This window comes from Oryctolagus cuniculus, chromosome 8 (assembly GCF_051225735.1).
Source record: "Oryctolagus cuniculus isolate XC-2025 breed Fujian yellow rabbit chromosome 8, ASM5122573v1, whole genome shotgun sequence".
Lineage (NCBI taxonomy): Eukaryota > Metazoa > Chordata > Mammalia > Lagomorpha > Leporidae > Oryctolagus > Oryctolagus cuniculus.
The window spans coordinates 50,461,612-50,484,449 of NC_142874.1; the positions used below are offsets into that span (position 1 = coordinate 50,461,612).

At 42.9% G+C, this 22,838-nt stretch overlaps 1 protein-coding gene across 1 annotated transcript in view; it reads left to right on the forward strand.

Moving 5' to 3' along the window:
* The window catches only part of FREM3 (FRAS1 related extracellular matrix 3), an 87,751-nt gene extending 65,135 nt beyond the window's left edge, over positions 1-22,616 (forward strand). The window contains 3 exon segments of the mRNA XM_002716929.6: positions 4,741-4,992; positions 17,906-18,055; positions 22,124-22,616. Coding sequence (XP_002716975.4) covers positions 4,741-4,992; positions 17,906-18,055; positions 22,124-22,329 — 608 coding nt within the window. The 3' untranslated portion in view covers positions 22,330-22,616.
* Positions 22,617-22,838: the final 222 nt, after the last annotated feature.

Sequence of the window (22,838 nt, forward strand, 5' to 3'; positions counted from 1 at the left end):
TACCAGTATTCTGTGACTATTGCCTATAAGTGATAAAATTGTTTCCCAAAGTAAATTTTCTAGAATCCAGCTCAAGAAATTCAGTAACAACAAATAATCCAGTTAAGAAATGAGCAAAGGTCTTAAACAGGCACTTTTCAAGAGAGGAAATTCAAATGGCCAACAGACAGGAAAAAATGCTCAGGATCACTAGCCATCAGAGAAATGCAAATCAAAACCACAATGAGGATTCACTTTACCCCAGTTAGAATGGCCCTCATACAGAAATCAGCACAAACAAATGCTGGTGAGGATGTGAAGGAAAAGGTACCCTAATCGACTGTTGGTGGGAATGTAAACTGGTACAGCCACTGTGGAAGACAGCATGGAGATACCTCAGAAATCTGAATTTAGACCTACCATATGACCCAGCCATTCCACTCCTGGAAATTTACCCAAGGGAAATGAGATCAGTATATGAAAGAGTTATCTGTACTCCATGTTCATTGCTGCACAATTCACAATAGCTAAGATATGGAATCAACCTAGCTGTCCATCAACTGTTGCCTGGATAAAGAAATTATGGGATATTTACACTATGAAGTACACTCAGCTGTTAAAAATGAAATCCTGGGCCGGTGCCGAGGCTCACTAGGCTAATCCTCCACCTTGAGGCGCCGGCACACCGGGTTCTAGTCCCGGTCGGGGCGCCGGATTCTGTCCCGGTTGCCCCTCTTCCAGGCCAGCTCTCTGCTGTGGCCCCGGAGTGCAGTGGAGGATGGCCCAAGTGCTTGGGCCCTGCACCCCATGGGAGACCAGGATAAGTACCTGGCTCCTGCCATCGGATCAGCGCGGTGCGCCGGCCGCAGCGCGCTGGCCACGGCGACCATTGGAGGGTGAACCAACGGCAAAGGAAGACCTTTCTCTCTGTCTCTCTCTCTCTCTCACTGTCCACTCTGCCTGTCAAAAAATAAAAATAAAAATAAATGAAATCCTGTCATATGCAACTGGGAATTAGAATAAATTATTATTTGACTATTCATAAGATGAAATATATTGAGATCCATTTTTATTTTTTCAGAGGAGAGAGAGAGAGAGATCTTCCATCTGCTGCTTCACTCCCCAAATGCTGGTGGCAGTGACAGGAGCTGGGCAGATCCAAAGCCAGGGGCCAGGAGCCAGGAGCTTCTTCTAGGTCTCCCAGATGGGTGCAGGGGCCCAAGTACTTGGGTCATTTTCTGCTGCCTTCCCAGGCACATTAGCAGAGAGCTGGATTGGAAGTGGAGCAGCCAGGACTTGAACCAGTGTCCATGTGGGATGCTGGCACTGCAGACAGAGGCTTAACTTTCTATGCCACAGTGCCAGTCCCTGAGAGATTTAATACAGACAGTTATACTTAATAAAGTGTGTGCTAGATGGTGTGCACATCTAGTGTGTCTTTTTAGCTTTATCCTAAAAAGCTAAATGTGCAGTTTCTTTTCTTTCCTACCACCTGCTGTACCAACATTCTGTACCCTTGATGACAAGGAAAAATAAAGTGATCTCTCCAAGAACATCCAGCTCTTTAAAAAGGCATTCCAAACACTGGTTGTCATTGAATCAGGTTGTTGTAAAAGCTTAAGACCTTTTTCCCCTTTGTGTGTGTGTGTGTGTGTGTGTACACACACGCACACACACACAAAAGTTTCCCCCCTGACAAGTTCCTGTAAGCCTTCCTGTTCTACCATCCACTGGTCTTCCTCTGCCTTTAGCTGGGCAACACCTGTCTCTGGCAATCGGTGAGAGTGTTTGTGTCTAAGCCCCAGCCTCTCCTGGTTTGGCTTGAATTCAAAGAACTCTGTCCTGCACAGGTTGTCCTGGAGAAGGAATAAGGTCTCAAAGCGTGGACTCACAGTGGAACTTGGCTGGTTTCCCACCAAGTGACAGCCCGCCTTCTCCTCGTCCATTTTGAGCAGTCTCTTCTGACCTCTACCCTAGTACACACATTTTTTTCTCATCAACTCTCCTGTTCAAACTTTTTTTTGTATCCCCAGAATGACAGAACAGCCAATCTGTTACTTCCTAATGGTCCTAAAATTCATCCCTTCAAAAAACCATTTTGAAACATTTTGTGAGTCATTGACCTTCTGAGTAAAACCTGTGATGGCAATTCATAGACCACTTTGATTCTGCAGCAAGGAAAAACTCTGCATAGAGACATCGACTTATTCCAGGGTACTTAAAAAAGTTCATGGAAGGGGCCGGCATGTGGTGTGCCAGGTGGGAGTGCTGCCTGCAGTGCCAGCATCCATGGGTGTCAGTTTGAGTCCTGGCTTTTCCACTTCTGATCCAGCTCTCTGTTATGGCCTGGGAAAGCAGTGGAAGATGGCCCAAGTCCTTGGGCCCCTGCACCTGCGTGGGAGACCTGGAGGAAGCTCCTGGCTCCTGGCTACAGATTGGCGCAGCTCCGGCCATTGCAGCCAGTTGGGGAGTGAACCAGAGAGGAAGACCTCTCTCTCTCTCTCTCTCTCTCTCTCTCTCTCTCTCTCTGCCTCTCTTCTGTTTTGGTGTAACTCTTTCAAATAAATAAATAAATCTTTAAAAAAGTTCATAGAAAACTGGAACTTAAAGATGTTTTGAGGGACCAGCGCCGCGGCTCACTAGGCTAATCATCCGCCTGCAGCGCCGGCACCCCGGGTTCTAGCCTCGGTTGGGGTGCCGGTTCTGTCCCGGTTGCTCCTCTTCCAGTTCTCTGCTGTGGCCCAGGAGTGCAATGGAGGATGGCCCAAGTGCTTGGGCCCTGCACTTGCATGGTAGACCAGGAAGAAGCACCTGGCTCCTGGCTTCAGATCAGCACAGTGCCAGCTGTAGCGGCCATTTTGGGGGGTGAACCACCAGAAGGAAGACCTTTCTCTCTGTCTCTATCTCTCACTGTCTAACTCTGCCTGTCAAAAAAAAAATGTTTTCAGGACCAGCATTGTGGCACAGCAGTTTAAATTGCTACTTGCAATGCCAGCATTTCATGTCAGAGTGCCAGTTCGAGTCCCAGCTGCTCTGCTCCTGATCCAGCTTCCTGCCAATGAACCTGGAAAATCAGTAGGTGATGGCCCAAGTACTGGGGTCCCTGCCATGCACAGGGGAGACCCTGATGGAGTTCCTGGATTCTGGCTTCAGCCTGGCCCAGCCCTGGTTATTACAGCCAGTTGAAGAGTGAACCAATAGATGAGGTCAATTCTCTCTCTCTCTCTCTCTCTCTCTCTCTCTTTTATCTTCCTCTTTTATTCTCTCTTTCCATCCTGCTCACTCACTCTGCCTAAGTATCTACTCCAAAGAAATACAAGCCTGTGCTCACTCATGACAGGCCCTAGAATATGCATGGTGGCATTACACAGAACAGGTAAGAACTGGAAACAACTCCAGTCATCAGGTGATAAGTCATAACCTAACAGTTTTGGTGTCTTCATATGTAACAAAGAGGAGTGGTCAGCAACAACAGGGAACAAAATCAGGATACACAGATAATTTTCAAAAGCACTGTGCTATGTGAAAGAATCCAGGCACAAAAGACAAAGTACTGTGTGGTTCATCTTGGACAAAATTCTCCTAAAAGCAAATAAATCTAAAGTGAGAGGAAGCAGATCTGTGGTTTCCAGGGGCCATGCAACAGGCAAGGAGGTTGATTGAACAGGGCGCAGATGAACTTTTGAGGAGGGATAAAAATGTTTTCTGCTATGATTGGTGGTGGCTACATGTATTTTTCAAAACTCCTAAAATTGTGCATTTATAAATAGATTACTCTGATAAAATTTAAAATGGACCAAATATAAACTGAAATTCTCCAATCAATCCTGAGCTCCCTGCAAAATAACAAATAGTTTTGTGGCTTTATTGTAATGCTGGACAAGGAACTCTGGTCAGGGTGTGAGGGTCACAGTTATGCCATCACAGGGCAAGGCCAGGACAGTCTACACCTCTGTGGATTCTCTAGTCTGATTCTGTGCCCCTAGATTTTCCCACTTACAGCATGAAAGCATCGGGTTAAGCCAGACCCAGCATCCCATGATCCTTAAATTTATTGAGCCCCTAGTGTAAACAAGCCTCATTCAATATGAAGATCTTTCCAAAAGTTTATGGAAAATATAATTAAAAGGTAAATTTATTTCAGTGCAAAAAAAGCTTGAAAGCCATGCATAAGATACATAAGAGTGCACATTTTCCATTAACATTTTCAAGACACTTAATGTACCCTGTTTAAAGACCACTAATATAAAAAAACCAGTCTATTAATATTTGTGACTGTAAGAGATGCATACCTTTTCTTTTCTTTTTTAAGATTTTACTCACGTATTTGAGAGGTAGAGTTATAGACAGAGGGAGGGAGAGACAGAAAGAGAGGTCTTCCATCTGCTGGTTCACTCCCCAAATGGTTGCAATGGCCAGAGCTGAGCTGATCTGAAGCTAGGAGCCAGGAGCTTCCTCTGGGTCTCCTACATGGGTACAGGAGCCCAAGCACTTGGACCATCTTCTGCTTCTTTGCCAGGTCATAAGAAGAGAGCTGGATCAGAAGAGGAGCAGCCAGGACGTGAACCAGTGCCTTTTGGGATGCCGGCGTCGCAGGTTGAGGCTTAGCCTACTATGCCATATCACTGGCCCAGGAGATGCATACCTTATAATTCAGATATTTGTTATCTAAAGATAGTTCAATGAGCCAGTAGGGAACAGACTTTCTATTTGGAATTCCAGTTCTTCTCATCTTTCCTGTTCCTTCTTTTATTCCTGCAGGTTCTGCCACGGGCACAACTCCTTCCACGATGTTCTCATTGTCTGACTATATCTCACGTGCAGAAGACCACACCAGCATGCTCCACTTTGACAGAGATGAGACTGAGAAAACTTGCCGGGTCCTCATCACTGATGACTCCCTCTATGAAGCAGAGGAATCCTTCAGCGTTTCACTGAGCCTACCATTGGGAGGGCAACTGGGAGCGAAATTCCCTACCACCAAGGTGACTATCCTGGCTGATCACCAGGATGGTGAGTTCATTTCCTTCTTCCCAACTCTTGGCAACGGCTGAAAAAGGTATTTTCCAAAACTTTAAGTACCTTTTCAAATACAGATATCGCCAACACCAGAGACAAAATAGCAATGCAGGGAGGTTAAATATTTGTATATAACTTTGCTTCTAAAAAGAAAAAACACCGCCCAAGGAAATGAACTACGACTTACAAGAGAAAGCCAAGAAGATTTAAGTCAAGCATCTGATTCCCAACCAGAACCGTCCCCAGGAACCCTGGGCTTAGCCACCTGAGGATCCTTCCTCACAACAGGAAACACACAAGTCTTCAGCGGCACTAGGGTGCCCTGGCACTCCATGTGTAGGCATGTGGGCCCCTCTTCCAGGCTACCTGGCAGAGAGTTTTGGTCCAATCCCTGAGGAGCCTGGCCGAAAAATTCAGCCAGAGAAGAGACTGGCATCTTGTTCTTCAAAACCCGCCCTCTCCTCCCATGCACAATAAGAATTATGAAGCCCAGAATTAAGTTCCTATGTTTCAATGGCCCTTTCCAAAAGAATTTTAAAACATACACACATTGGCCGGCGCCGCGGCTCTCTAGGCTAATCCTCCTCCTGTGGCGCCGGCACCCCGGGTTCTAGTCCTGGTCAGGGCGCTGGATTCTGTCCTGGTTGCTCCTCTTCCAGTCCAGCTCTCTGCTGTGGCCCAGGAAGGCAGTGAAGGATGGCCTAAGTGCTTGGGCCCTGCACCTGCATGGGAGACCAGGAGGAGGTGCCTGGCTCCTGGCTTCGGATCGGCGAAGCGCATTGGCCACAGCGCGCGGCCATAGCAGCCACTTGTCGGGTGAACCAACGGAAAAAGGAACATCTTTCTCTCTGTCTCTCTCTCTCTCTCTCTCTCACTGTCTAATTCTGCCTGTCAAAAATTTTAAAAAATTTTAAAAAAATACACACACACACACACACAAGGTCAGGTTATTTTATTGCTAGTCTTGAGCTAGATTAGTTGCTTCAACTCTCAACCATGCCTGTGTTGGGGTCTGAGTTGCTGGAAGTTGAAGCGCTCAGATCTAGGTGGAATTGGACTGGGCTGGCACTACAGATACTAAATCAATGTGACTGCTTTGTGGGCACAGTACAGAGCTTCCTTTGAACTGAAAGCTGTGCCAAGAGATAAAGGTAGATTGAGTAGAGCTTGAACAATGTATATTCTCTGCAGGTGTCCATGGCAAATTTATCATCTATTATATTGTTCTGTTTGAAATTATGTCTTTAAAACAACTATGGAACAAAGGAAATGAGTGAGAGTAAAGGGAGTTGCTTGTTGTTTGGTCTTCTTAAATAACTTTTCAGCTTTTTAATCATTATTTTATTTGAAAGGCAGAGAGATAGATACACAGAGATCTTTCATCTATTATTTCACTCTCCCAGATGCCCACAATACCCAGGATGGATCAAGCTGAAGCCAGGAGCAAGGAACACAATCTGAGTCTCCTATGTGGGTTTTAGGGACCCTAGCACTTGAACCATAACCTGCTGCTTCCCAGGGCATGTAGTAACAGGAAGCTAGATTGGCAGCAGAGGAGCTGGGACTTGAACCAGGCATTCTGATAAGGGAAATGGCATCCCAAGCAGCAGCATAACCACTGCACCAAATGCCAGTCCCACCAAATAGCTCTGCTTGTAGATATTCCACCCTCTGGACAAAATCCCAGAAGTATATAATAGAAACGCTTTGCTCCATTAAAAAGAAAACAAGATTTCAAGGACTAAGTTCAGCTCCAAAACATATTTTCACATGTATCAGAAGCTAAGAATAAAACTGGACTCTGAAGTCAAGACTTGCTTCATTGTCTATTTTTATTTTCAAAAATTTCTTGAATTAGAATTAAGATAGTGATTGTTTTTCTTAAAATAATGTATGTGAATATTCAGTATACTCCTTTATGAAAATGTATAATCTTATTATATTTTCTTCCAAAACAGAGAGAGATCATGGAGTGCCTACTAGGAATATGAATATTGATTATCTAGCTTTACTAGAAAGAAATTGTTTTGGAAAGAGAAATACCACTCATTCTGTCTTATATATAAACATTCTACTGTATTCCCAACAGAGGAGAAAAAGAATCTGAATCAATTTAAGTCTAGTTGAGATGTCTGCATGGTCACATGAAACTGATAAATTTGGCAAGTGGAGGAATAAGAAAACTGAAAGCGAAAAATGACCACAGGGCATTATGTGGTGTTTGACATTTGCATGACAGATTCGGCTTCTTTTCTAGTTTCAGGTTATGATAGGATGATGGCTGGAATCCTTGTCTCTTACTGAGAGGTCATTAAACAGTCACATGGACCAAGTGCTACAGACAGAGAAGGTATTACCAGGCAAAGTGGGAAGGAAGTTATTTTACATCATTCTACATGTGTTATTCTACATACACAACCTCACAGAACTCTTTCCATTTATAATCAATCCTTGTTTTTCTGTGGTGATGAGGAATTTTTTTTTTATCTTTTATTTAATGAATATAAATTTCCAAAGTACAACTCATGTGTTACAATGGCTTCCCCCCCCATACCGTCCCTCCCACCCACAACCCTCCCCTTTCCCACTCCCTCTCCCCTTCCATTCACATCAAGATTCATTTTCGATTATCTTAATATACAGAAGATCAGCTTAGTATACCTTAAGTAAGTATTTCAACAGTTTGCTCCCACACAGAAACATAAAGTGAAAAATAATAGATGATTTTTTTTAAATGATGATGAAATCAGATCAGACCTATTGTCATGTTTAATCCCAGTGAGAGTCAAGTTGGGAGTTGATAATTTTTTTTTTTTTTACAGAAGATCAGTTTAGTGTACATTAAGTAAAGATTTCAATCGTTTGCACCCCCATAGAAACACAAAGTGAAATATACTGTTTGAGTACTCGTTATAGCATTAAGCCTCAGTGTACAGCACGTTAAGGACAGAGATCCTACATGAGGAGTAAGTGCACAGTGACTCCTGTTGTTGACTTTACAAATTGACACTCCTGTTTATGGCATCAGTAATCTCCCTATGCACCAGTTATGAGTTTCCAAGGCTATGGAAGCCCCTTGAGTTCTCCGACTCTTATCTTGTTTAGACACGGTCATAGTCAAAGTGGAGGTTCTCTCCTCCCTTCAGAGAAAGGCACCTCCCTCTTTGAAGACCTGTTCTTTCCACTGAGATCTCACTCACAGAGATCTTTTTGCCAGAGTGTCTTGGCTTTCCATGCCTGAAATACTCTCATGGGCTTTTCAGCCAGATCCGAGTGCCTTTAGGGCTGATTCTGAGGCCAGAGTGCTATTTAGGACATCCGCCATTCTATGAGTCTGCTGAGTATCTCACTTCCCATGTTGGATCACTCTCCCCTTTATTTATTCTATCGGTTGGTGTTAGCAGATACTAGACTTGTTTATGTGCTCCCAAGTGATCAATTTCAGTTCACAATTGATCATAATGAAAGGACTAAGAGTCAAAGTGATGAGGAATTAATGTGAAAAGTTGAAATCCATAAACATATGGCTTCAAATTCCTTTTCCCTTTACCACATCTGTTCTGAAAGCCAGAATACAGTCTGGGTTACTTTTTATAATGGATCTGGTTGTTGGTTAAGGTAGACAAGTGAAGGAATTGGGAGAGGAAATCGTGAAAATCAAAAATGGAAACAGAATGAGAAAGCTTGCATTAGAGCCTGGAGCCTTGGATTCTAAGCAAGGTGTGTGACTCTCTGGGTAAGCTTGGGCGTGTCATCTTGGGCTGTTATCCAGTCCGTGAAATAAGTGGGTTACATGGATCAACTGTAGGAAAGCTTTCAACTCCAGAATTCTATGGTTCATGAAGTCATTTTAATAAGAGGCTGCTTGTTAATAACATCACTCATATCTATAAAATGACACATCTTATAGGCGAAGTTTTCCATTAAAATGTTCTTACGAACTTAAAAATCATTTGTTAAAAAGTTTTACTCTGGACAAGTATGTAGAGAGTCAATCACTTAAACATGAACTTGAGTAGTCATGCATGTTAGGCTAGTAGTCATGCATGTTAGGATATCAGTTTTTGTCTTCTATTTCCCCAAAGCTTGCCCTAATAATTGATTTACTATTGATTGACACACACTAGCCTTTCCTACAAAGATGCTAGAAGATATAACTAAAGTAATATGTCTATACCTGTATAGTCTTTCATACTTTAATATTATCCAAGCATACATTGAGATACCTTTTTGATAAGTAACTGCATTATAATTTTACACAATTAAAAGGAAATTTAACTGAAAATTGTCTTGAAAAATACAGGAGAAAAGTAAAGAATAAGGTTATATCACCTTCAATTATTCTTTTTTTCTCAATGAGAAGTTTATTTCCTACAACCTCTTTACCCAATACTGTTTTAGAATGGACTCAAAACTCAAATGTGTTTCATATACACAGATTTAGGTCATGGTTTCATTTTATTTAGACACCTGCAGTCTGAGTGCATATTAATAAGCCCAGGATCATATTGCTCACCCATAAACTTTGGAGCGATGCAAACAACATGCTATTTAACAAGCGAACAAAATCTGAAGTAAAAGGGGCTGATGCATTTTGCCAGTCCTCTCAGAGGCTGAACAAACTTTTACATAGGAATGAAAAATGTCCACAGTGAAAATTAACTATGGCCAATACCCAAGAAAACACTCTACATTTGCTTGATTTTTTTCAGAAAAAAGAAATGGCATTAAATTACCAGTTTCTTTATGAAGAAGTAGGTACATAAAAATATTATAGGACAAAGAATGAAGCTTTTTTGCTCACTTATGAAGCAGTGAATTATTTTCCTCCGAGTTTTTGGAATCAAATGCTAGGAAATTGATGCGATGGTGCCTTTATTGGCCACACAAGAAAGACAGATAAAGTAAAAGAGTAAAAAATGCAAGCAATTCCTTTGTGACCACTGTTTCCTCACTAACCCGTATACATCCTAGTAAACCACTTTGGTTACCTTTATCTCTCTCTTTGAACTCATTATTTATATTTCAAATAATAAAATTATATCTGTAAATCATGGTGGCCATTGAGTCAACAGAAAGACACTAATAAAATCCCAAGAGTGAAAAGCAAAACACCTGCATTGAATTCTATTGATGCTGCAGCATTAAATGACCAACAAAGCCACTGTGTTTAACAACAAATTAGTAAAATGAGCTCTGGTGGACTGAATAGTAGTACCTATATACAGGAAGGTAACTAAATCAAAGTCTTAATACCTACTTCTTGAAGAAATATTTTATCTTTGAACTGTATCCTATTTTTACTTAATCTTTCCCTTAAAACCATGTGGTGTTAAATTTTCCCATGTTCAGAGAAGGGAAATGGAGAAAGTTTCCAATGCCAAATAAAAAGGAAGAAAATTAATGCAAAGTCCAGTCCATGATCCAATGCTAGTTTCCAATAATGTTTGAAATTATTTCAGTAGACTCTTCACAGTAGTTTCTTCATTAAAGAAACATTCACAGTGGTCAGCCCTGAGCTTAGTATAGGACAACAAGGAAAACTTCTACCACTCCATCTTTTGTTAGACTAGATATCCTTAAACCCATGATGGCTTTTTTTGGTGAGAAAAAAAAAGTATCATGCACAGGGTGCCTCTGCTATGGTGTAGCGGGTAAAGCCACTACCTGCAGTGCCAGCATCCCTTATGGACACCAGTTCGAGACCCGGCTGCTCTACTTCTAATCCAACTCTCTGCTATGGCCTGGGAAAGCTGTAGAAGATGGCCGAAGTCCTTGGGCCCTTGTACCCATGTGTGAGACGTGGAAGAAGCTCCTGGCTCCTGGCTTTTAGTCAGCTCAGCTCCAGCCATTACAGCCATTTGGGGAGTGAACCAGCAGATGGAAGACCTCTCTCTCTCTCTCTCTCTCTCTCTCTGCCTTTGCCCCTCTGAAACTCTGCCTTTTGAATAAAAAAAAAAAGTACAGAAGATAGAAGATTAGCTCAGTGTAAACAGCTGGAATTGCTGCAAAATTTTGTGAGTCAGTCACTACTCCTAGTTACTGGAGCCAGGTAACTTGCATTCAGATTCTATAACATTCCTGGAGGAGCAAACACTTTGCTAAGCTTAAACTATAGCCTAGAATGTACATGTGTGATTATGCATGGGCATTTATGTGTAATTTTTTTCATGAAGTCACACTGAAACATCGTAATTTAATGAAAAAAAATAGGCAGGAAACACAGTGTTGGCTTCTAGTCATCCTTCCCATAGCTTCCTAAATGATTTTGCTTGTGTTGTTCAATTCTTAGCACCCGTGAGATCCGAGATGTTTCTTATTTTCATCACTTACAATGTTAATAATAAAAATGTCTTCAAGGCATTCTATTAGCATCATAAATAATACAAGAGTTATTTCAAAATCAACATGTTTACATTAAGTAGTTCCTTTTCCGGAACTTAGCTCAGAAATATGTCATCCTACTGACATATGCTAAATTCACCAAGTATTTCTAGAGTGCAGACTCTTTATTTGCAATTTCTCATGTAAGAGCATCATTATTAGAGACAATTGAGAGCAATGATGAGCCAAACAGCAGCTGATTGCAGTCAATTCTCACACCAGACATCTGAGATTCCAGGAAGCTACTTCCTAAGCAGAAAATTGTTTGATGAACATGGGATCTTTTTTAAAGATTTATTTATTTCTTTGGAAGGCAGAGGTAGAGAGAGAGAGAGAGAGAGAGAGGTCTTTCATCCATTGATTCACTCCCCAAATGGCTGCAACAGCTAGAGCTAGGTCAGTCTGAAACCAGGAGTCAGGAGCTTCTTTCCGATCTCCCACAGAGGTGCTGGGGCCCAAGAACTTGAACCATCTTCTGCTGATTTTTCAGCAGGGACCTGGATTGGAAGTGGAGCAGCTGGGACTTGAACCAGCACCCATATGGGATGCCAGCACTGTGGGCAGCAGCTTTACCTGCTATGCCGCAGTGCCGGCCCCTGAAACTATTTTTTTTTTACATCATACAAAGCAGCTGACTGTGCTACAGACGTAACCAGGCTTACCTAGCCCCCTCTGCTGAAGCTAAACTTGGTCACATTCCATTAAAGTCTGACTCGATCAAGCAAGTGTCCCAAAACATCTCAACCCCCATGGTCACATCAAGATTCATGTTCAATTATCTTTATATACAGAAGATTAATTTAGTATATATTAAGTAAAGCTTTCAACAGTTTGCACCCACACAGAAACACAAAGTGTAAAGTACTGTTTGAGTACTAGTTATAGCATTAATTCACATTGGACAACACATTAAGGACAGAGATCCTACATGGGGAGTAAGTGCACAGTGACTCCTGTTGTTGATTTAACAATTGACACTCTTGTTTATGGTGTCAGTAATCACCCTAAGCTCTTGTCATGAGTTGCCAAGGCTATGGAAGCATTTTGAGTTTGCCGACTCCAAACTTATTTAGACAAGGCCATAGTCAAAGTGGAAGTTCTCTCCTCCCTTCAGAGAAAGGTATCTCCTTTGATGGCCCATTGTTTCCACTGGGATCTCACTCGCAGAGATCTTCCATTTAGGTTTTTTTGTTTTGTTTTTTGTTTGTTTGTTTGTTTTGCCAGAGTGTCTTGGCTTTCCATGCCTAAAATACTCTCATGGGCTCCTCAACCAGATCCGAATGCCTTAAGGGCTGATTCTGAGGCCAGAGTTCAGCTGTCATTTAGTTAATAATAAAACATATGCCTTACAAAATTGGCTATTCTTAAAAACATTGGGAAAAGTATATGCTCATTTTCCAGACTTAGGATTTTTTGTGTGTAATTTGCCACAGCCTGGACACTTGTTAAATACCAAAAATGTTCCCTTTATTTTGGACTATGCAATTATCATCTTATACAAAGCATATTTTCACCAAGGCCATATGGCCAACAATCTAAAGATGTATGAAAGGTGTTCAGGGGTAAATTTTAATTTTTCCATTTAGAAGTGGGATAAAGCATGTTATTCTCTTCAGCTAGACACTGGGAAATGTTTGCTTCCTTCAACAAACGATTCACCTGAAAAAATTACCTTTGTAAATACAACTGCCCTGGAGTGATGCTGAGAAAAGAGGGAGTGCAGAGGAATAATGGTACCCAGGCCTCGGCCTTACCCTGCCATGGAGCAGCAGCTCCCTGAGGGCTGAGGCCACAGTGGGTGCCCAATGCATGTTTGCCGAATGAATGCATGGCGCATCGATATTTGTTCACCTGGTTTCAGATGGTGACGTCTACTTGTCCTGTGTTAGAAGCAAGACGAAAATGGGGACACAAAATCAGAAAAATGTGCCTGTTCTCTACATAAACATCTTGTAATATGTCCCCGCTTATCTACTGAAGACTTTCTTTCTAATTCTAGTATGTTATTTGAAAACTCTAGTAACCTGTCACACAAGAGGATGGATGTCCAGCCTTGCAGAAGGCTGCAAGTTCTATCCTGAAGCAACAGGACTTGCAAAAAGGTGCATAAAATTTGCCTATAAAGATAGCTGGCCAGTTTAGTATCCTTGCTGTTAAATGGGAAAACATTCAAGATTAAGATTTAAGAAACATTGCAAGGAAAAACTGTATATAAATAACGTGCCACTTGGTGAAATCAGCACACTGAATTTTTAATTTTTTTTTAATTTATTTTATTCAAGAAGCATACAGAAAAGGAGGAGGTGGGAGATCCCATCCACTGGTTCACTCCACAAATGTCCAGGATTCAGGAACTCAGTCCAAGTTTCCCATGTGGGTAGCAGGGACCCCGCCAACTTGAGCCATCCCCTGCAGTCTCCTAGGGCACGTATGAGCAGGAAACTGGAATCAGGAGCAGAACTAGGACTTCAACCCAGGCGCTCTGACAGTGGATGTGGCCATCCCAAACAGAAGCCCACTGCACCAAAAGCCCATCCCTTCACTTTTTCAAAATGTTGTAAACACTGTTGCTGTGGAACACAGTAAACATCAACTCATAAATATTTTAAAACCTTGAAAGACAAATCACTGTGCTGTAAAAACTGAGGCAACCACTCCAAAGATACCATATCACTATGCTTTATAGGGCTAATATTATAATGCAATTGCTACAGGCTTTTAAAGTAGCAAAAATCTTAATTTAATTTCTTATGTTCAAATTTGAAGTTGAAGAAAGAAAATATTTTTCTAAGTCATTACCCAATATCTCAAGAACAAGGATCTTAGGAACAAGAAGGAGAAGAGAGCGTTCCCAGAATGAAGTGACCAGTGGCCACCACTGCTTACAGCAGTGATGACTGCGCAGCCAAGAGGGGTTTCCCAGACACAGGGGTGGGCTGTGTGTGGTCTTTGCAGCCTCCATGGTATCTTAAGCTCCAATGCATTAGCGAACAAAGACATTTAACCACAGACACTAACAATGATTTCTGTGGTCAGTTTGTTAACATTTAGCAAACATGGTTACTTTCACATTGTTACATTAAATTTATTTTAGGTTTTATGCAGAGTCTTAAAGGAAATTGTCTGCATTATTAGACTTGGTGAAACCACTTGGAATGATTTAAGGGCATTTTCTGTGAAGTTGCTCCTGCTGCTGCCGTCTGTACTCCCAACTCATCTGGATACTATTATAACTCAGAAAACATGAAGGTCAACCACTGGATTTTTGACTAGCTTCCCAAATGATACCCCTCTTTGCAGAAAAAGCACATCTTCCGGAGTCAAAATCTTCCACCCCACATGCCATGTGTAGATAGCTAGTCTTGTGTCTAGAATTCTTCCTCAAAATGCCTGCTCTGCTATCCCCCAGACCCTGGTCTCTGCTTTTGGACTCAAGACTTTCTGAGGAAGCAAGAGAATTCCAGCCCTGTTAGATCACCCTCTTCCTCTTCCTCTGTTTCATCTGCTCTGGACCCTCCAATTTTTATGATTTTCCTTTGCCAGAGGAAACCACTTTAGATTGATATATTCCTTGGACACCAGGCCTTGCCCAACTGGCTGATTCTCCATGGATAGATTAAACTAAGATCTATCTCCACATCTCCTCCCATAACCACAATCCTCCAATACCCACCTTAACAAATTATGGAGATGACATCCTGATACAGGAATGTTCTCTGCACTAGGGAATCATTAAAGCCAGGAGGGACCTCAAAGTTCATCTATCCCAATGCCTTTATTTTACAAATTAGGAAAGCAAGGCATGAGAATTAAAGAGATGTGTGCACATGTCCACTCTAAGTCAAGACAAGGACAAGCTGAAAAGCCCATCATCTATAGTTCCTAGTTCAAATCTGTTTCTCTTGCTCCATGTCCCCTAGCCTCTCTGATAGCCAGTTATTTACCTTCCTCCTGAAAACTCCTGTTAGACTAGAATGTACTACTCAGAAGAAAGCCAATCCATCATTAAATATATTTAATTAACAGAATGCCAAAATTGTATTTAAAAAGCTACTTTCTGAGCAAGATGTCAGAATAGGAAGCTATAAACACTCCTTCCTCAACAGACACACTAATTCAACAGCAAAATACCAACCAATTCCCTTTACAGAAAATCCAGCAACTAGCTGAGAGGTATCTGTACCCAGGGCAAGTACGAAACCAGCTACACCAAAATAGGTAAGGGAGTTCAAAATATTCTTTCACCAAAATCCCTTGGCATCTCTGTGGATGAACAGGAAGAATAGGACCTCATATCCATGCTCTGTTTTTCCTGTAGCCTGCCCAGTGCTCTGGCTTCTGTCTAGCCTCTCTCTGAGCACTGACTACCTGATACACTACAGATGTCTGGGGTCTGAATAGCAAACTAGCACATGACATAGCCCAGTACAACAGGAGTGGGCAGGAAAAACCTGCTTTCACCTTCTACTTTGGTAAGGAAGGAAAAGATTTGGCCATGTATCAAGTTCTGGTTTTTTGCTGGTGCCTGTCCAAGACCTTAGCTTCCATCTAACTGCCTCTAAGTGCTGATGTGACCCAGCATACTCTAGATGCAAGAGTCCACCTTCAATGAACTGAATTTCTGTGTCCTCCAAAATTTTTCTTCTGAAAGCCTAATCCCTGAAGTAACACTATTAGTAGATGGGCCTTTGGGAGGTGACCTACATATTACAAGCATATAATAATCAAGACAGCATAATACTGGCATAAAAACAGACATATCGACCATTGGAACAGAAAGAAAACTCCAGAAATAAATCTATACCTACTCCTTCTCTCTCTCTCTCTTTAACTCTCCCTTTCAAATAAATAAATAAATAATTTGAAAAATACTATTCCCTATAACATGGCCAGTAGGGTTTCTTTTAGCAAAAATCATAAAGACCAGAGAGAATGAGATCATATATTTAAAGTGCTAAAAGAATCCACAAACTAAGAATACTATACCCAGCAAAACTATCCTTCAAGAAAAGAAAGACTCTCCCATCAAACAAAACTAAGGGAGTTCACCACTAGATCTGCTTTACAAGAATGATAAGGAGAGTTCTTCAGCTTGAAATGAAAAGAGAGTAAACAGCATAAAAAAAAGTATAAAACCCATTGCTAAAGGTAAATATATAGACAAATACAAAACAGGGTATTATTCTACTGGTGAGTAAATATTTTAAGTCTAGTATTAACATGAAAAAGCAAAAGTATTAAAAATAGTGTTAACTAAAAATATGTTAATGTATACACAAAAGTAGGTATAAATTGTCACATCAATATCATAAAGTGCTGTGAAAGATAGATGGAGTAAAAGCGTAGAGTTCCAGCTCAGAGACCGTTGTGAGCAAAGATAGAAGCTCAAGCATGCTATGTTGGGTGCCTCGTGAGCTCTTTGGTGCAACTGGGACACAGAGCACAGAGTGGATGATGGTACCAGATGATTCCAGGAAATAATGAACTCAGGTCGGATTATGATTATGTGCATAGTAAAACTTTTAGAAAAACTTTCCTCAGTAAAATACCTACTAATATATTCTGAGAAAATAATACTTACTAAATCTGACTTCTATCCTCTAAATTTTTTATTTTAATCCAGATATGCTTTTGCATTGCATTATGTCTACAAAGTCGTCACCTCTATCACTAATGTTCCATTTGATGGTATCAGGGGATCTTTTCTCTGTGGTGAAACTGCTTCCTGATGTTTACTGTTTTTTGTCTCCAGATGTCTCAGTTCAAATGAAACGCATCCATCTCAAAACCCCTTTTGTGGCAGAGTATGTCTAGGGTAATAGCAACACCTTGTGTTTTAAATAGTCAGCTAAGACCACAGGCTACTTTTCAGAGCAAAGTGAACCAGGTATAGATAGCTTTATTGCTTGGCCAAATCTTCATGTTCTCATTGTCAACATGTTACTCCTTGTAGAAGATGCACATTTCCCTCCCATTCTCCCTGAAGCCTGGCGTACATCCTGATCCCTTCAGCACTGCCATCCAGGGAGCCACTTCCCTGACCCTCAAGGGACCATTTCTGGCATCTCAGCTCACAGGATCCCACCTCCCCACTGGGATTCCTGTCTCCCTGTGATCAGCAAAAGCCCTGAGAAAAGGCACCACAGTGGTCCTTGAATTCAGAACCCTGGCTTGACTGTCACTCAACAGAAAGAGACATTTTCTCCTGAAGAAAAACATCCCTACATTTCCCATCCTCTTTTCTCAAATGGCAGCTTCTTCTATACCACAGACAGTTCTTACAACAGGAAAATGGAGACAATTCCAACTGATGGTATCTTATAGCACTTCCTGGGGTCAAAGTCATGGCATGTGATTCTTTGTCTTGGCTTTTTGTGTGGTTTGGGTTTGTTCACCTGAGCTATACATGGAACAGAATGTGTGGTGTCTGTCAAGTCCAGCAATGGTGAAAACACTCAGGATCCCACTGTAGAGTATGTCTGGGAGGCTGAAGCATTCTGTTTGTGATTCCTTGTCTCCCTAGAACCTGTCCTGCACTTTGGTCATGCTGAGTATCATGTCGATGAACGTGCTGGCTATGTGGAGGTGTGTGTCTGGAGAAAAGGCACTGATCTTTCCCAAGCCTCATCTGTTACCGTGCGCTCCAGGAAGACAGGGAAGGATTCGGCAGAAGGTGAGAGAAGAGATCATTTATAGAAGATATTATTGTCATGATGTATAGTTGTGGTGGGGTCTAGACTGTCAACTTGTAAGCATGCCTGGTCTTTGTTGATGGGATCTGGCTTAAAGTTCCTTCTACCTAAGCACATAGACAGTTTGTATATGTGATGACTTCTGCTGTTTACAAGACAAATAGAATAGGCAGACAGGAGCCTTTACTATTCATTCATCACCCACTTGCTTGTCAAGGACTCAAATTAATTTTCCAAAGCTCAGAATATCTATAGACACCTTAAGTTACTCATAAATGCTGTTTCAGATGAAAGTAATCCAAGATGGCTGAGCAAGTCCTAAGTCCAAAAAGAATTCAGCCTTCAAAGGGTAGGAAGTTTTTTAATTTTGACCCAAGTATTTTCCTTGGCATCAAGCAGTATATCCTCGTATCCCACTAGTGTCTGTTTCCTGATATGGACGATGGAGGCCTGCTGGCAGCCAGGCCAGACGATCCTGGACATCACTTCCTCTCCTAACTCCGTCACTTGGTTTAAAAAAGGGACACCTCCCCTGACACTGATACTTACATTTTCTCGTTTGCACCTGGGATCTTTTGGACTCAAGAATAATTCATGTCTAGTGTCATATACATTCAAAATCCATGAGACTCTTTCAACCTACAAGCAAAGTAAAAGCAAAGACTGTGAATTTTACCCCACCACCCAAAAACCTCAGTAACTGATGAGGGATAGAGAAAAATGCACATTTATTTATGAAAATGTGAACCGCACTTCCTCTTGTACCCAGAAAGTTATAGAAAATAAAGACAGCTTGCTCTTGGAAGAATGGGCACATTATATGCTATCAGTGAATGTATCGCAGTGCATTGTATATGCAACCAGAACTAATCATTACTAGTTCCTTTTCTCAGTTTCTTCCCTTTCTTTTTTTAATTTTCAGAGAGGGTCATTTATGATATTTGTAGGAATATCATATAGATAATAGTGTGTTCTTGTATTCTATCAAAAGGCAGACAATCTCCACTTAGCCCATTACTGGTACTATTAACTTTGATTACTGGTTAAGATAGTATCTGCCTACAATGAAGCTTCTCCATAAAGATGTTACTTCTTTTCCTTTACAATTAATAAGTATTTTATGAAGAAATACCTAGAAATGATGCAAATAGTCTGTTCCTCGGGTTATCTTATATTATTTATGTCACTCCAGGATTTCTATTTTATTCCACCAGTTATCATTTATTGCTATCATTACATTTGATGACTTTTCAAATAAGAAGCAAAGAAGCTTTATGGTCAGCCTGCAAAACATGCTTGAGAGCAAGGCAGAGAACTGCAGAAACTTTCTGGCTGGTGTGGGGAGCAATCCGGACTGGACTAAGTTACTCGAATTAGGACTTATTCTATGCATCTGCTCTCCCACAATATGGCGCTGGGAGAGAAGTAAACAGCTTCCGCACAGCTGCCTCCAGTTCAACCAATTAACTGTAGGACTTGCTCCTGATTGGAGAGCAGCGTACTCAGCCGAGTTGGGATTGGCGGAGGAGGACTATAAAGGAGGAGAGAGACGGCATGCACCAGGAACATCTATGGGGAACATCTAAGGGAACCCGTGCAGCCCCCAGAGAGCCGGCCGGCGGTGTGCCGCTCCCCTGCGGAAGTGGGGAATGCGGCCAGGGGGAACCGCCCTTCCACGGAGGTGGAAGGGATAGTAGCCAACCCGGGAAGAACCAGCAGCAAACCCGGGGAGGGCCGAGCAGACAAAAGAACAGCGCAGGGTCCTGTGTCGTTCCCCCATGAAGACGGGGAGCGACATAATGGTGCCGTGACTCGGATAGGAAACCTAGCTTGGATAGGAAACCTAGGACGGATAGCAAACTTAGGAGGGAAGAAACGGGAAGAACTAGGGAAAATATCGGAGAGAGAGACTAGCAAACAGCCTAGGGAAAAGCCGGACGAAAAAGGTGCCGGAAGAAGCTATTGAAAGCCTAGGCATAGACTCGGATACGGACTACGGGGGGAAGCTGGGAGGAATCTCTAAGGTCGAAAGCGAAAGTGAAAGCTAGAACAAACAGACTCGGACGCGGACTGTGGGGAGAGGCCAGGAGAAATGAGGGAGGAATATCGTTGGAGGAAAGCTTGGGGAAACATACCGGGTAGAGAAAAATGTTAGGGAAATTGAAGCCGCGGGGGGCAGGCCAAGGCGGAAACGAAAGCCACTTTGGGATTCTCAAGTTAGCCCGGGAATAGGGGGCGAAAAGTTGAAACCAGAAGCTGAGACGCAAGCCAGATTGGGATCCGTCTGATTAGCCCGGGGAGCAAAGGACGGGAAGCCAGATCGTGGGGCGGAGACGTACGCTGGGTTGAATTCGCCAGGCTAGCCCGGGGAACTTAGATTGAATCCTAGTGGCGGAGACGCAGGCTACGCTGTGTTACTCGCGGAGGCCGCCGCGTGCGGAGAGAGCACGGGGCGTGAATGGATAGGGAACGCTGGCGTAGGCCGTGGTTCAGACGCGAAAGGGTTAAGCGTGGAGACCGCGGACCGTGCAAAGCCGGGAAGCCGCGCAGAGAGGCGCGCGGGCTGAAGCGGCGCAGAGCCGGGAACCCGCCGGCGGGGCGAGGTGCCGGAAAGCCGCAGGGATAAGAGAAACAGAAGTTTGGAAGTGAAGTAGAAGAGAAGTGGGAATGCTGGAAGATAGAAGTGAAATGGGAGAGGTAGGAATGCCCGGAGATAGAGAAATAGAGAAAAATAAGGCCTCCCCTCAACATGCCAATTAGAAGGCTTGGATTCGGTCTGCCTGATTTAAGGCGGTAAGCGCCAGCAAAGCTCGACCAGAGTATGAGCTGCAGGTCACCGAAGATAGGCACGAACCAACACTAATAAGTCTCCCCCACAATAAGGCAATGAGAAGGCTTGGATTCGGTTTGCCTGATAGGTTTTGTAAGCCCCTGCGGGCAGAGCAGAGCATGCGCTGCAGGGCACCGAACACAGGCATGCATCAGCGCCTAAAAACCTCCTCACAATGGCGAAGAGAGGACCCGGATTCGGTTTTCCTGATTGATAGGACTTGTAAGAGCCTGTGGCAACTCTAGCAAGTAGAGCAGAGTGTGTTCCGCGGGACACCGAAGACAGGCGCGTATCAACGCTAAAAAATAAAAAGAAAGGGGGATCTGTGGGGAGCAATCCGGACTGGACTAAGTTACTCGAATTAGGACTTATTCTATGCATCTGCTCTCCCACAATATGGCGCTGGGAGAGAAGTAAACAGCTTCCGCACAGCTGCCTCCAGTTCAACCAATTAACTGTAGGACTTGCTCCTGATTGGAGAGCAGCGTACTCAGCCGAGTTGGGATTGGCGGAGGAGGACTATAAAGGAGGAGAGAGACGGCATGCACCAGGAACATCTATGGGGAACATCTAAGGGAACCCGTGCAGCCCCCAGAGAGCCGGCCGGCGGTGTGCCGCTCCCCTGCGGAAGTGGGGAATGCGGCCAGGGGGAACCGCCCTTCCACGGAGGTGGAAGGGATAGTAGCCAACCCGGGAAGAACCAGCAGCAAACCCGGGGAGGGCCGAGCAGACAAAAGAACAGCGCAGGGTCCTGTGTCGTTCCCCCATGAAGACGGGGAGCGACAGGCTGGGTGTAAGTTGTCAGATTAAATCAGATATCTGGCAAAGGTGGATACGTGAAACCTAGTCAAAACAAAACTCATGGCCATTATAGTTAAGGTTAAAAATTAAAAAGGCAAATCCTTTTCTTTCAAATTGAAGCCACCTTCAGAGAGCCTTCAGTATAAAATCAGGGGCCTCTGTGGCAGTGCTGGGAAGGAGATGTGCCGGAGGCAGACGTGGAGGGCACAGGGGAGGATGGCATAAGAGCTTGGGATGAGGGAGCATGTGGCATTGGTAAGATATGGAAGTTGCCCTTCGGTGGGATCCAGTCCATGATTCTAAAGTGCTGAGTGCAAGGGAGACTGCTGCAGACTTGATGGGACCTCTTATTTTTCTCTGAGGGGAGAGTTATAACTGTGAATCTCAGTCTCACCAGTGCCTTTTCCCTTCCCACCAGCTGGAATAGATTACATTGGCATCAACAGAAATCTGGACTTTGCCCCAGGAGTGGGCATGCAGGCATTCCAAGTGACAATCCTTGACGACGTGGCACAGCCCATTTTGGAGGGTCCAGAGAGGTTTGAACTCCTTCTTCACATGCCTGTGGGTGCAGTGCTTGGAGAACCAAACAAAACCACCGTTTTCATTACTGACATCAACTGACTGAAAACAGGGTACTGGTTGCACCTTTGAAAGACTTTAAGGAGGAGAAAACAGCCAGAACATGTCTCCTAACAACAGAATGAAACTCCATTGTTTTTAGATCTTGGCAACTCTGGGATATCAATGATATTGTCCTGTCACTGGTGTTATGTTCTGTTGATGTGTGCAAATATAGTTTATGTGACCACATGGAGATAGAAAATAAATAAATAGAGGATTGAGCCCACAAAGAATGAGACCCTGCTGTTGTTATCCTTTTTCTATTATGTTTCTCAGACTCATGGAACTTCTTGTCTCCGATTAAATCAATAATCTCTACTCATTGATGACAGACTTGAAGCACTTTTCAGCTATTTACATATATACATATGCATGTATATACATATACATATACATATATTCACCCTCTTTTGGATGAATATGAAGACAGTGCCCTAACTCAAATATACAGATAAGCCTAAAGCTCCTTTTGGCCAATTGTTCAATTTTCCTCCCCAAGTCCAAGTCAC